This window comes from Triplophysa rosa, linkage group LG3 (genome assembly GCF_024868665.1).
Source record: "Triplophysa rosa linkage group LG3, Trosa_1v2, whole genome shotgun sequence".
Classification (NCBI taxonomy): domain Eukaryota; kingdom Metazoa; phylum Chordata; class Actinopteri; order Cypriniformes; family Nemacheilidae; genus Triplophysa; species Triplophysa rosa.
Window position 1 is genome coordinate 12,507,318 of NC_079892.1, and position 15,096 is coordinate 12,522,413.

General features: G+C 35.8%; 1 protein-coding gene across 6 annotated transcripts in view; it reads left to right on the forward strand.

The window, feature by feature from the left end:
• The window catches only part of brsk2a (BR serine/threonine kinase 2a), a 209,318-nt gene that overhangs the window by 152,056 nt on the left and 42,166 nt on the right, over positions 1–15,096 (forward strand). For all 6 annotated transcript variants that reach the window (XM_057330556.1, XM_057330552.1, XM_057330553.1 and 3 more), the window contains exons 6-12: positions 1,429–1,462; positions 1,598–1,666; positions 2,922–3,068; positions 8,490–8,521; positions 12,569–12,733; positions 12,995–13,092; positions 14,322–14,472. In XM_057330556.1, coding sequence (XP_057186539.1) covers positions 1,429–1,462; positions 1,598–1,666; positions 2,922–3,068; positions 8,490–8,521; positions 12,569–12,733; positions 12,995–13,092; positions 14,322–14,472 — 696 coding nt within the window. The remainder of the gene's footprint in view (positions 1–1,428; positions 1,463–1,597; positions 1,667–2,921; positions 3,069–8,489; positions 8,522–12,568; positions 12,734–12,994; positions 13,093–14,321; positions 14,473–15,096) is intronic.

A 15,096-nucleotide genomic window follows, 5' to 3' on the forward strand; every position in this document is an offset into this window, starting at 1 on the left:
ATTTGCCTAGGCGCACGCTTGTAAAGGTGTTCGAGGGATCATGGGAAATGTTGACAGCTCACTGAGAAAATCTCTCGCAAATATGATTAGCTCTGGATGTGCCTGTTTATCTCTGAAAACATGTTCACACTTGTGTTGTTGGGAAGAGTGTCATGCACTAATGCACTGCAGTGTTGGGGAATAGGATTTGCCAAGAAAGATGAACAGAGATGACAGATGATGAATCAGGAAGTCACCATTTTCTGATGCTAATTATTCAAGGAAGATGTTATCTTCTTTAGGATATTTTTAATCCCCCACCACCAAATCTGAATATTAGTCATTCTAAACAAACAAATGTTCACGTGTCATTTCCTTGTAAAATATTCCAGTAAAAATATATGTCGGTAAAATATCACTATTTATTGCTGTGTATTGTTATTAGAGCTGTGGAAAATAATATTTTTTACCATGCATGCCGATGCTGATGTGAATGATTACTGTATCTATGCATAAAAACAAATAATAAGTTATTTTAAATGCATAATAAACTTATATGCTGTTATATGACAATAGTTAATATTTTTATTGTAAATAAAGTATTATTATCTATTTTCAATATGTTGAAAATAAATATTATAAATGTGTCTTTCAGACTGTAATTTAAAAAGCAGCGCGACTTAGCCCTTGTGTATATCTGTTTCTTGTACCTTTGTTTAAAGCTGTTGCAAATTGTTTAAGCTTTAAAGTGCTAATTCGACACGCAAATGATGCCACACCACATCTTTTATAAGCGATCTACTCATGTTATTAAGGAAGTGCATCTTGTCAACGCATCACGTCACAACTTTGAAAAGCCACAAAAGTGTGAGTCACCACAAGGTCAATGGGGTCCCTCAGGGATCAGTGCTTGGACCACTCCTCTTCTCCATCTGCCCAAAATACTTGGGACCTATCATACAGGCACATGGTAATTCGCGCAAAGAGCTTATTGACATGTACGGATGCACGAAGACACTCCCCGTAACACATTGTTTTTAATCGCGTAAGTGGCGTAAAAAATCATGTAACCCCGTGAGTAATCAAGAACGAGGATTGCGATGCTACGCCTTTGGTGTGAACACACCAGAAGTGTTTATTAATACATACAAATTTTAAGGACATGATGCATCAAGTTTTAATCGTAATCAAATCGATTTGCGAGACAAGTGAAGATTCCCAGCTCAAATTGTTACGATATTAATAAAAATAAACATTACAGTTATATGTAATAAACAGTAACACTTCCTTATGTTCATTTAGCGAATATCTCATGTAAATCGTTCCTTGACTATTTCAACTAGACTGTACAGATTTACTTATTTACCTATTTACCATCTAAAGGGCAATAATTGAAATGTTTTTCTCTCAAATTATGGGTTTTCTCATACGTATTTTATCCTTTCACAGGTCGCCTCATTATGCCTGTCCTGAAGTCATCAGAGTAAGTTTAACTTAACTGTCAGATTTTTACAACCTAAAAGAAATATACACAAGCACAACCGTCTGCATGAATGCTCTCATCTCAAAACGGCATTGGAAATCATTGCGATCTGACCTTCTGTCCTTGTGTGTGCAGGGTGAGAAGTATGATGGAAGGAAAGCAGACGTTTGGAGCTGTGGGGTCATTCTATTTGCTCTGTTGGTGGTGAGTCATCCTAGAGTCAGACAAGAGTTTACCTTACAACAACAGTTCACCCAGAAATAAAAATGGGCAACATTTACAGACCCTTGTATTATTTCAAACTCATATGATGATAGTTTAATTTAACAAATTGATAGAAATATACATTTTTGTAACAGAGGTATAGTAATTTTTGGGGTGAGCCGTTTTCAAATTTATATTTTCTACATTTTCATTTTTGGATTGTTTACAGAGACATGGACAGTAAATAACACTCAATTTTTTTTTACATTGCTCATTTTTTTTACATTGCTCAAGACATGCTAGATATTGAAGTCATATTTTCAGCATATTTTCAGGCGACCCTGTGCTTTTCTGTCAGAAATTGTTTAATTTAATGGTGTATAAAATAGCAAGGCAGGAAATGGATGTTTCGAAGTCCCAGAGACAATACAATTTTAAGCGGGCAATATCCCCAACAGTTTCTGCTCATTTCCAATGCACTTGCTCAATTTTGAGTGCAAAATTCCGACCCTTGAGTCTGAGAGGGTTTATCTCCACGCGGCCGGGATTTCTAAACCCAACCTGGATTGTTTTTGACGTTTTAGAAATTGAGTAATTTCTTCAGAGATGATTCATTGTGCTTCTCAGATAATCCAGATATTCCAGATCTGCTCTTCACACGCCAGTGAAATATAAAACCAAGACAACTATACATGAACTATCCATGTAGATTATGTCTTTACACTAAGGGTCTCATTTTATTCTCCTCTCATCTCACTTTGGCTCTAATTTCACATTCATTTTGTGTCATTTTCACCTGTTTTGGTCTCCACCTCTTGAATGTTTTATTTTACGTTCTGCTGAAGTTCATTCGGTCTGGCCTTTATAAAATATATATTTCGACCCGCTGCAGAATGGCAGACGGTACAGAAATCCAAAATAAAATTGACTGCTGGCAGACACAAAATCCTCCCAGATCCAGAGCAATTGCTGTGCATTTACTCAATGTGCCTGTCGTGTTTGTTTTCTTCTGCGTTCTTGCAATTTCATTTAATCGCTATTGAAAATGAAGCATGTCAGCCATACCGACAGACCCTCACAGGAGAACAAAGATTCAGAGTTATTAACTCCAAAACCATCTCCCTTGATTTCACATTTCTTATTATTTACAGTCGATTGTCTCCTTCACTAATTTGTTCTATTTTTCCATGTTTGCTCAGAATTGCTCCTCAGAATTGATGTATCTCTCTCTCTCTTTCATCTGTTTTTCTCTCAGGGAGCGTTGCCGTTTGACGATGATAATTTACGAAACTTGTTAGAGAAGGTGAAGCTGGGGGTGTTTCACATGCCCCACTTCATTCCGCCCGACTGCCAGAACCTTCTGAGGGGAATGATCGAGGTGGATGCTGGCAAACGGTTAACGGTGAGTTCTGCATCAAAACCTTATTCCGAATGGACCGATAACATCAAATTTAAAATAAAATAAAATAAACCAGCCAATCAAATTGAAGCTTTGGATTTTGGAAAAGCTCTTGTGTGCAATGTCTCAAACAGCTTTAAAACATTTTATGAGCATACCGTCTGCAGCTGAAACCCATAATAACTCAGCATGTTAAAGTGGTTGATTTGGAAAGGTGCTCATTTTAGCCTGCTACCACTAAAATTATAATCCCACCCTCTATACAATTCGCCATCCAAAGCCACGCCTCCTTCAACCACATGAATGTATTTCGTAAATCCACGTAACGAATTACAAACTAAATCCATTAGATTCTTCTCGAAGCATGTACATACCTGTCCAAAAGGAAGAGAGCAACCATGGTATCGTCTTTCAGACCCTTTGCCTGCTGGAGCTGTCTCCATCGTGTAAAAGCTGAACCGATGTTAATTTTAATTTTTCCTCTTTCATGATCCAGATGTTTTTTCATCACTGCTTTTTCAAAAACTGACTTTAGTTTTGTAGATTTACTTGTTGTCGGTTCCGCGGGAAAGTTTGATTGTTGCTGATTGTCCGCCATTCTCACTACATTGACACAGCTGACGTGAGCGCGCTGATGACGTTTGATGTCTGCGTGAACAGGGTGCGCAGTGGTATGCAAAATACGTTGGCTGAAAATGTTAACATGACCAGTCACAGCGTTCGGCCAGAACGTTTTGATTGGGCGAACGTTTTTTGGTCCTACGCCTTTCACAGACGATATATAATTATAAAAATATTATTTGACCACTATACTTCTTGATTGCTATCAGGATGTAAAGAGATTTCGAACGAGCATGACAAAAAATGTTTCTGCACAGGATCACCTATTCTGCCTTTAATGTTATGTTAATTACACATTAAGTATGACAACATTAATGATCAAACAATGAGTACTAGCAGTTAGCAGTCAATAAAATATTTGACTAGCTCTTAGTTTTGTCTTCCTAGGATTTATTGGGCAACTTTGCTATTGTGACTCTATAAGAATGAGAGCGAGAGAAAGAAAAAAGAGGTGTTTGAAATGTGGGTTTGATGTGTAGATAGTAAACCCGGTCGGACAGTTCAAAGGCAGCGTGGTTTTCATAACAGTGAGCTCGTGTTTAGAGATGGCCTGAGTCAGACCAGACACATCTGCTATCGTCATGACCTTTCTCTCTTCACAGAAGATGCACATACAGTAGTAACCACTGCTGTTGCCCTTGAATACACTCCGCTATCAGAGTCCTCCTGGATCTGCTATTTGTCCGTTTGTCAGACTGGAGAAAAAGAAGATATGCCATTGAATCCACACTATAAACATATCTTGGGTGAAATGGTGTTTTTTGGTCTGTTTCTTACTTTGTGAATCTCACGAGACCATGTCTGACTCTTCATGTCTGAAGATGTGCATCATAATTCACTTTAAAATCACAAAGAAGCAATTCTGCTCTCCGTAAAGAAATGAAGTTAACAGTCTTATATTCTTATAGCATATAGACGGTTTCATCGGACACACGCCTAGCCTGAAGTTAACGTCTGGTCTGTGTTTGGTTATAATTTAAATATTTATTAAATTAAATTAAAACCATACGTAAGTTATTGATTCTTTGCGGAGGTCTGCCGAAAGTTACGTTGGGCCACATAACATTTGTTTATGTTGTTGCCGCTGAAACGTTTATATTCCCTTTATTGAAATGGGATATAGTTTTGCGTCATCATATACAGTATTTGTCACACTCTAGTAATTTCGATTGAATATACTCCAATCAATGTATTACACTTTTTCAAAAATACATTTCAGCCATGACAACTCTCAGGATACAGATCTAGACATGTGGAGCTGGGGGTGGAGGTGGGTCACTGTTTGCCCTCTGATAGCCCCCTGCGCCATAATATTCACAGCATGTCAGACTATTTAAATGTAGAGCAGAGTAATTTTAGTTTTGTTTTTAGTTTTATTGTATTTTTATTAAGATGTCAAATTAACTTTTATTTTTAGAGTTTCAGTTTTTATGTTAATTTTAGTTAATTTTATTATTTATTTTTTTGTTGCTATATAAGATTCATTTATTTTTATTTTATTTTTTGTTTATTATTTTAAATTTAGTGCCATTAACTTATTTCCGTTTCTGAGGCAACATTTACATTTTTCGTTTAGTTTAAGTTTTTCCAATAAATTTTAGGGCAATATTTTATTTGATTCCAATAAACGGAAAGTTTAATTTTAGTAAAGTATAATACCTTGATGTAGAGCATGCCTTACCATTGGCCATCAATTAGAAAATAAATACGAAATTTAAAAGTAAAAAAGTAAAGAAATCGATTTTTTTCTACAGTAATAAGAATTTAGGGATCATGAAAATAATTTCCACGATGCAACATATCTTATTACAAATATTAGGGTATTTTTTGGGGGAGGTGAGATCTGACCTTGGTGTGTTTTGTACAGTAACATTCATCATATGTAGAAAAAGATTCATACATTTGGGAAACCTTCATTTTACATGTTACTAAACTAAAATGATATCAGATTATAAGTCACAATCATTTTATATCGTCATATCTTTTCTCATGGTGTCAACTATCTCGTTTCCTTTTTTATTTCTCCTTGGGAAGTGTCGGAGAAACATATAAGACAAAGTTAAAATATACCTGATAACTCCATTGAGCTATAAAGTTATGAGGAGTTTTAATTTTACCCTATTCATAATTGAACCCTTTTACCCCAAATCACGTGATTAAAGCCCACGTCCAGTTACCTTGTTCCCGTCATCTTTTACTGCTGTGGCATTTTAATAAGTCATAATGGATTTCAAGGCACGACTGCAGCAAACATACGTATTTAAGTCACAGATAAAGTTGGATCGCTCTCTACACACTTTCCCATATCTGACACTGAATATTTGAAAATAAACTCACAAATGAAGGAAACAGAAATTTGGTGTGAACATACATTTTGTTTAAACTTATACTGTACAAAATTAGCATCTGTGGATATTATTGTTCATTGTTTTGATGCACTATTCAATTATTTGAGTTTAAAGGGTGCTGTCACTAACCAAGGGCACATTTCTGTTTGTATATTAACATATGCATAATGTATCAGTGTGTCAGAGAAACAGAGGGTGTGTGTGAGCAAGAGCGACAGAAGACATTATGACCCCCTCAAGGATATATATGCAAAAAATAATTGGATATCCCTGCACCTTTCATCTCTACACAGCCTGTAATCTGTCATCACACAGTGATGTATCATCTCTCACATTAAAACTGATGCGTGCTCTCTCTGACTGGATTACCTTTCAGTTTCGCCCCCTCTTTAACAGGAGCCCTGGACTCAGATCAGTATTAAGCCTGTGTATTCAAAGTTTTGACTGGGGGCATAAAATTAGGTCCACATTTGAGCTTGTTCTGGCCAAGAACCGCCTACTTAAGCATGAATAGGCCATCTAAATAGTTTAAGCCTCAGACGGGACACCCACGGTGCGCCTACTGTCTGTCTGATGCATATTGCACACAAAAATTGAAATAAGTTTCTTGATCTTGCAAGCTGTAATCTGATTGACTGGTGTTATGTAACTTGCATGATTCAGGATGAGCCAGTTTGCCTAGAAACAAAGCCTGTGGTATACATGGGACCAGGTTGCTGAAGTGTGAGCTTTTGAGGAGATAAGATGTAAGCGCTTGCTTGCCAGCATCACGTCTTGGAAAGACATCCAGGGATTTCTTTGAAAGACTTCACACAAAATTCCATTATTACTCTCTCAAGTACTGCAAATAATGAATTTCTTAGTTTTCCAGTACTTGTTTTCCAGTACAGTTCTTCAATCAAGATACATTTACTTGACAAGGAAAGTCACTTAAATTATTAACTCTTAAGAAAGAATATAAAAAGTTTATGCTTAAAATAGGCAAAAGAAATCTTGAATTTTAAAATTCAAGACTTGAATTTAGTTTCATCTTTTTCACCCTACTGGCAGACTTTTAAGCTTGATTTAAACACAAACTTCCCTAATTTTGTTATTTCATTTATAATGCTTTTTTCTTTTATAAAACAAGACTAAATATCTTGTGCACTTTCCTTGTCAAGTAAATGTATCTTTTTTTATTGTGTTTAAAGTTTTAAGGGTTTATGAACAACAAACAAAACACAAAAAAGAAGAAAGAAAGAACGAAAGAAAGAGAAAGAACGAACGAACGAACGAAAGAAATAAAGAAATAAAGAAACAACAAACAAAACACAAAAAAGAAAGAAAGAAAGAAAGAAAGAAAGAAAGAAAGAAAGAAAGAAAGAAAGAAAGAAAGAAAGAAAGAAAGAAAGAAAGAAAGAAAGAAAGAATGAACGAGGATGCCTCCTTCACTGAACATATAGGCTACTAAAAAGAGGTGCGAAATGAATTAGAAAAGAAACATTTTCAAGTAAATGTATCTTGATTTAAGTAGTTTTACTATATTTTTTACTCGAAAACAAGACAAAAATTCTTAGTAAGAACTTATTTTTTGCTGTGTAAAACTAAGAAAAGAAAATATTTTTTCTTACCCCACTGGCATATATTTTTGCTTATTTTAAATTTGCTTAATTTAGTTTTTTTTCTTAGTAAATTTCTAAGGTAATTTTGCTTCCGAAGAAAATGCATCTTGATTTGAAGAATTCATTTAGGTAATTTCCAAAAACCTAAGAACTAAAGAACTCATTACTACGTTATGAGCTAATTATCCATTTGAATTCATAGACTATAAATTATACACACTGCAAAAATGAAAAACTGCAAAAATCTTGCCTAGTATTTTTGTCTTGTTTTCCAGTACAAATTCAGATTCTCTTAATAAAACACCTAGTCCTATTAAGCGAATCTAAAACATTATTTAACTAAGATTAAATTTACCAAGCATAATGGCTTAAAATATTGAGTCTTGTTTTCTGAAATAAAAAAAAGATTGCCTAAACAAGAAAAAATATCTGACAAACGGGTATGAAAAATAAACTTAATTTAAATTTTCATTTAATTCAGTAAACTTAATTCATGTTTATTTTTCTTACACCATATAAACTGAATCCTAATTTTGATACTTTTTTTCTTTCAGAAAAACAAGACTTATGTCATTTTGCTTTTCAAGTAAATGTAGATAAAAAGTCAAATAAATAAAAAGTAATTTTAGACAAAGAAGAAAATATTGCTAATAGAGAAATATTTTTTCACAGTGCTAAAATGTGTATAATAAAAAACAATAATACAGCTACAGCCATAACCCCACCCCTAAACCTAATGTCAATCCCGCAAATGAATTTTGAATGATATTGTGTTGGACCTGAACTTGTTTCACGTTAACACTTTTTGTGACATGTACACTATCTAACAATCTGAATGTGTCTTTCTCTTACAGCTGGAGCTGATCCAGAAGCACACGTGGTACATGTAAGTACAGAACTCTCATGATCCCCTGGGGCTGAAACAATACTTATGACAGAATGACTAGAAACAGGGTGGGCATCACAGACGGATACACTGAGATCAAATGTGTGTGCGCATCCGGGTACGAGAGGGAGAATAAAACCGCATGTGCGTGTGATAAATGGCATAGACCCCACATGTCAGCACCAAGGACAAATTTCTTCAGGCCCAGGAGGGATTTGCTGTCCGCTCGCGTGCTCTCTCCGCTGTCGTCTGGCTTTCTCAAGAGAGAATGAGAAAGCGGGCAGACAGCAGGGGAAGGTCGCTCTGACATGCTCGTACCATGCCCTTCTGTCTCGCTGCCTCTCCGGGGTCAAAGACATGGCAGATGCATTTCCTGGTCAGCGCCAGCATTTTTAAGCGGAATACTTATGTTTTTTGCTGCTCTTATATACACCACCATGTTTCAGAACAGATGGCGACAACAAATATTTGGAATAGATTGGAGGAACGGGGTTAGGTGGGAGCGTATTTAAGATGCTAGACATGTATTGGATTACTTTTGTGTCAATAAACATTAACGCAAACTTTTAAAAAACTAAATTTTGAGCTGTCAATCCAAATCTCACTAACCAATGAGAGTAATGTGGCCAAAAGTCCCGCCCACACGTGAGATTTGTGCCAGAAAGGCGAACTAAAACTTGAGAAGCGTAAACGAAAACTCGAAAAGCGCAAATGAAAAATCTAGCAGCGAAATTCAAAACTATTATTTGCAAAAACGAAATTTAGGAAATTGTTAAGAAAAATGGCAGTTTATTTGAAAATCATGTCACATTCTTGCAATTTAGTTTATTTTTTTCATTATCAAAGTGTTTTTTTTTCTTTCTCATTGTATATTTTTGTTCGTTTTTTTAAAAGTTTGCGTTCATTTTTATTGACACAAAAGTAATCCCATAGACATGGTTTTAACAAGATATATTTGGAAAGATTGCGATAGGCTCACATAGCTGATAGACATTTGGAGAGAAGGGTGGACGATGGCCAATGTAATGATGGTATAATACGTAAGGGATAATGTACATCCAGGTGATTGTTATCACGATTTAAACCCCCGACAAGGTGATGAGGACACAAAGTTTATGTTGTGGTAACCAGATGGATGTACATTATCCCGCCAATCACGGCATTTCAAGGTCTGATTTCAAGGTCTGATAACCGCTCAAAACTAATAACACATTGTAATACGGATGCCTATTAAAAAAAAAAATGTATACAGATTTAGAACAACTCAAAGGTGAGTAATTGAATTTTCATTTTGGGTGAAGAACTTTTAAAATCGAAAGTGAACTTGGTTTTTCTCCTGCGGAAGGTCTGCATTCGTTAAAAATGAGCTAATATTTCAAATCAATATTTTATGTTCAGTAACTAAGCTAATTAAACTAAGTAGACGTTTAATAAGTGGGATAATGTACAGACAGGTGGCTGTTATCCCTTACGTTGTGACTAGCTAATCAAAATCAAGTATTCAAGAGAGCTGTGACAATATATTGTCACTTTGCTGCAGAAACCTTGTATCTCCATATTTTTATTATATTATTAAAATTATATTATTATTTATTATAAATCATTGCTGTTGGTCACCCTTCATGTTTGTCTTTGGTTATACCAAGATTTATATATGAAAAGTAATAAAAAGAGCTTTTTAATTTTGACAGCACAGTATTCAATTATTTAAAAATATAGTGTTCTATTTTCTGCAGTTGCGGTTTTACAGTAGAGATACAAGGTTTCTGCTCGACATTCACAATATTGCATATTACATGAAAAAGTATATTTAATTTGGTGGAAATGATCTGTTAAAGGTTCTGTGTGTAGATTTTACCGGCATCTGGCGTTGAGGTTGTGAATTGCAACCAACGGATCACTCCACCGCTCACCCCTCCCTTTCGATACACTACGGTGGCTGCACAGGACAAAGGAGATAACGTATTTATGAAACGCGTTCTGTAGAGCAGTTTGTCCGTTTAGGCTTACTGTAGAAACAACATGGCGAATTTCATGCAATAAGACCCGCGCTGTATGTAGATAAAAATAGCTAGGGCTGTCAAACGATTAATCGCATCCAGAATAAAAGTTTGTGTTTACATAATACACAGTATGTCTGTGCACTGTGCATATTCATTTTGTATTTATAAACAAAAACATACACATACATTTATATATATTTAGGAAATATTTAGATGTATGTACTTATATTTACCAATCATTTAAATTATATATAAACGTCTATTACTTTTTGGATTTTATATATTTTTTAAATATATGCATGTTTGTGTATGTGTTTATAAATACAAAATTAATATGCGCAGTGCATAGACATATATTATGTAAACACAAACTTTTATTCTGGATGCGAATCGTTTGACAGCCCTAGAAATAGCTCATTCTAAGGTAATAAAAACAACGCCTCATTATGTAAGGTCTTTATACACCTCTGAAGACATAATTACTGTATGTATATTATATTTCATTTCTGTCGACAGATCCTTCTAAATATTACACACAGCACCTTTAATTGATCAAACTGACAGTTATCGATTTTTGTTTTTTTTCCACCTGTGAAATGTCACATTACAAGTGTAAAATGGGTTGCCAAAGCCTATTCTGTCATTAATCTGTAATGATTGTAATTTGTGTTAACTTTCTAGGTCCAGTGAAGCTTTTTTATGTTAAAGCGGCCCTAACACACGCAGTTTCTGCCAATCTCATATTAATCTTGAGTACCTACAGAGTAGTATTGCATACTTCGTATCTTCGAAGAGTATTTACAGTAGTTTGATCACATTTATAAAAGATAGTTACAGCTGTACGATTATTTCCGAAAGCACACAGCGCGTGCGGGGGGGAGGGTTAGGCTGAACTAAAGCACGTGCGCACCCATTGCCAACAAAACACAGACATCAGTTTCACTCACCGCATGCGGTTCATGTCTGGCATCTTTTAGCGCTGGGACGGCTCCATATATCAGTTTCAAACGATCTCCAAATCCAGCGTTATATCCACCGTTTATATAACATTCATCACCCAAATGCAGTGAACAAACAAACACCTGAACTTCGCGAACGTATGCTCTCTCTCTCTCTCTCTCCTGCACACAAGTGAAAGTGACGTCTGCGCATGCTCCTTCTCCTGCTCTCCTTGCTGCTGCGTGCCGCGTGCTTTTCCTGGAGAATTGTCCAATAAGGGACTAAAAATAATTGTTATGAAACACTTTTATATGTTCGAAAAAAGCTTTCCGAAACCTGTACGATCGCTGGGGGAGTGTATGGAGCACAGAAATACTACATCATACGCCCAACTCTTTTTTTGACAAGTTTTTATTAATTGTAAATTGTGACAAAGGATATCGCTTGTTAAGCCAGATGCCATGCACCACCATATATGGTCATATAGGCCTACAGTTTCCGGGTCCAAATGCCATAGGCAAACAACAAAAAATGCTCATATACACTGATGGTTTGCTGTAAAACTATTTAAAAATAAAACATGATTCTAACTTTTATCTCTATAACAAAATCCCAGATGTCCAGACGGGGTTTATTTTATTTTTTATTTAATTTATTAAAATATTGATTGTGTGAGACTGTACTGTATACCGTGAGTTCAGTTTAAATGTGTGATATGAATAAAAAATGCTCATAAACGGTTGTTTAAATAGCCGTCTCACTAGAAATCAGTGGAAGCTTGAACCCGGAAACAGTATTCCTTATGTAACAACTTAACATGCGGACTGTTGAACGTTTCAAAGTTAGACACACAACAGTACATATGTAACATCATGTGATGACGTAACAATGGTTCACAAATAGTTTACACAGAAATTTGTTTGGCCCTTGTTTATTGGATCCCTCAGAGCCTTGCAGTATTTCCATACACATCAAATTGTCATTTTTGCAATAGATTGCAGAGATGTGATGTACAGAATTTGTCTTCTTTAGACGTCACTGTCCGTTTAAGAGAATAATCTCAGTCTCTCGGCAGGAAAGTTTCATAGTCTTCCTCTCTCTTCAGAGGAGGCAAGAACGAGCCGGAACCGGAGCAGCCGGTGCCCAGGAAGGTGGCGATCCGCAGCGTGCCCTCAGCAGACGACATCGACCCAGATGTTCTGGATAGCATGCACTCGCTAGGGTGCTTCCGCGACAAGAATAAACTGATGAAGGATCTGTTGTCAGACGAGTGAGTGATTGAGCACCGCTATCGAATCAGACCCTCCCAGATGATCTGAAGGTGTATCGCATGCGGCACTGATCTCAGATCAGCAGTAAGAGTAGACCTCCTTGAAGGTTTCCAGGTTCAGCGCATTTATTTAGAATTAAATTGGTCATGTTTGGAATGAAAGTCAATGATTGCTGCATTGTTTTTTTTCTGATATCTGATGGAATTCTTGCTAGTGCGAAATTAACAATTCGGCTGTTTTTTTGTCTTTTTGTATATCAGTGAAAATCAGGAGAAGATGATCTACTTTCTTCTGTTGGATCGTAAGGAAAGGTACCCCAGCCACGAGGACCAGAACCTTCCCCCACGTAATGATATAGGTATGATAATCATTCTGATCATATGGTGCGTTCAAGTCCCTCTGGGAAGTTTGTATTCATGAATTGGGAAGCAGTAATTACGACATCAGGTGCGTTCAAGTCAACTTGGTTGGAGCAAGCTGGTGGTGTATCTTCTCCTAATCATACAAAATATGAAAGTATATAAACAAATGCAAAAGAAGTTGCAAATCAAACTATTTCTACTGTACAGATGTTTAAATATTATTTAAATTTAAATATTACTGAGATGAATAGGAGTTTAACATTTTGACAAATTTGTGATGGCATTATTTTGTGAACTCCTAAATATGATAATTTTGACAATACATGAACACATTAAAAGATCGGTGATAAAAAACTGTCTTTATATCGATCAGTCTCGCATGTGCAAAGATTGGTCAGTGCACATTATACTGTAAATTCAGATGTTGTATTTATAATCTTTTCTCAAAATGCAATAACTTTATCTGCCTTGGAAACCCTGTAAAATCTAAAATCAACATTTACAACAATTTCATGATTTAAAGGAATAGTTCACCTTTAAAATGAAAATTCTGTCATTGTTCACTCATGTTGTCATTTTAAGCCCGTGTGATTTTCTTTCTTCCGCAAAACACAAAAGGAGATATTTTGAAATGTTGGTAACCAAAAACCGTAGGTCCCCATTGACTTCTATTGTATGGACACATTTTTCAAAATATCTTCTTTTGTTTTCTGCAGAAGAAGGAAAGTCATACAGGTTTGATATGAAAAACGGACATGTAAGTAATGACAGAATTTTCATTTTAAAGGTGAACTATTCCTTTAAAGATTTTACACACCGCAACACTCTCAACCAATAGAGCAAATCTGTCAATCTGTTCAGTATTTTCTTTAATGAAACTATCTCAACAAAAATCCTTCACTTTTAAATGTTCCTCTATATTCTCAATATCATGTGTTTTTTGTGCATTGTATCATTTTATGAACTTAATTACAAAAATTAAAATGTTAAACTCCTGAATGCTATATTAAAAATGTCTCTTTCAGATTCATTGTTGAATACCAGCGTATTCCAGGCCATCAGTCAATGCAAATGGTGCTCAAGTAAATGCTCAAATGCCTGTGCTTAACAAACACATTAACTGCAGCAGTCGCTGGTGCTCATGCAGCTTTCCAGATCATTTCTTTGTATCGATGGTGTGAATCTGTGTGTGTTTGAATCTGTGTGTATTTGAATCTATGTGTAGATCCGCCACGAAAGCGTGTGGATTCACCCATGTTGAACAGACACGGCAAGAGGAGGCCGGAGAGGAAATCCATGGAGGTGCTGAGCGTTACCGATGGAGGTTCACCGGTGCCTGCGCGGAGAGCCATCGATATGACACAACATGGACAGAGGTGATTATAAACAATAGCTATTAAACACTGCTTTTTCGTCCTTTCTTATTTATGATGATACTTTGTGACGGATTCAAGATGATTGCATAAATTAAGATGATAAAAAGTTGGAAAGGAACATTTGATACAGAAATGCTTTACTGTGCCCAAGTCTTCTAATATTAATTTGATGTCGGTGAGAAGCATTTGATATCTCACTTAATCTGTCCATATAACTATCTTTTAGCAGTTTTTTGCATTTTAAACCATCCTTTGCCACTTTTGGGTTTTCTTACGTGTTTCTTGTATTACTCAATACTTAAAGGAATTGTCAAAACTCAAAAATTGTCCGAAATCATAGCAGTTTCGGTTGTTTTGCGCATTCATTTGAGCGGCCCGGACTTTCCTCTGAGATTCACATCTACTGCATAGTTCAGGAATTGTTCATGATCCCTCTGGCAAAAGTCTTTGATACTGGTTGAAACGCTGTTAGGCAAAAAGTGTCCACATTTTTCTTTCTATCTTTTTTGTTTTATTTTGCCTGTGACACTTTGGATTTTGGGCTTTGGTAATCTCCCGAGAAAGCTATCTAAATATAAAACATGGAAATGAAAAACATGTATATGCACAAACCGTAGGCAGGGA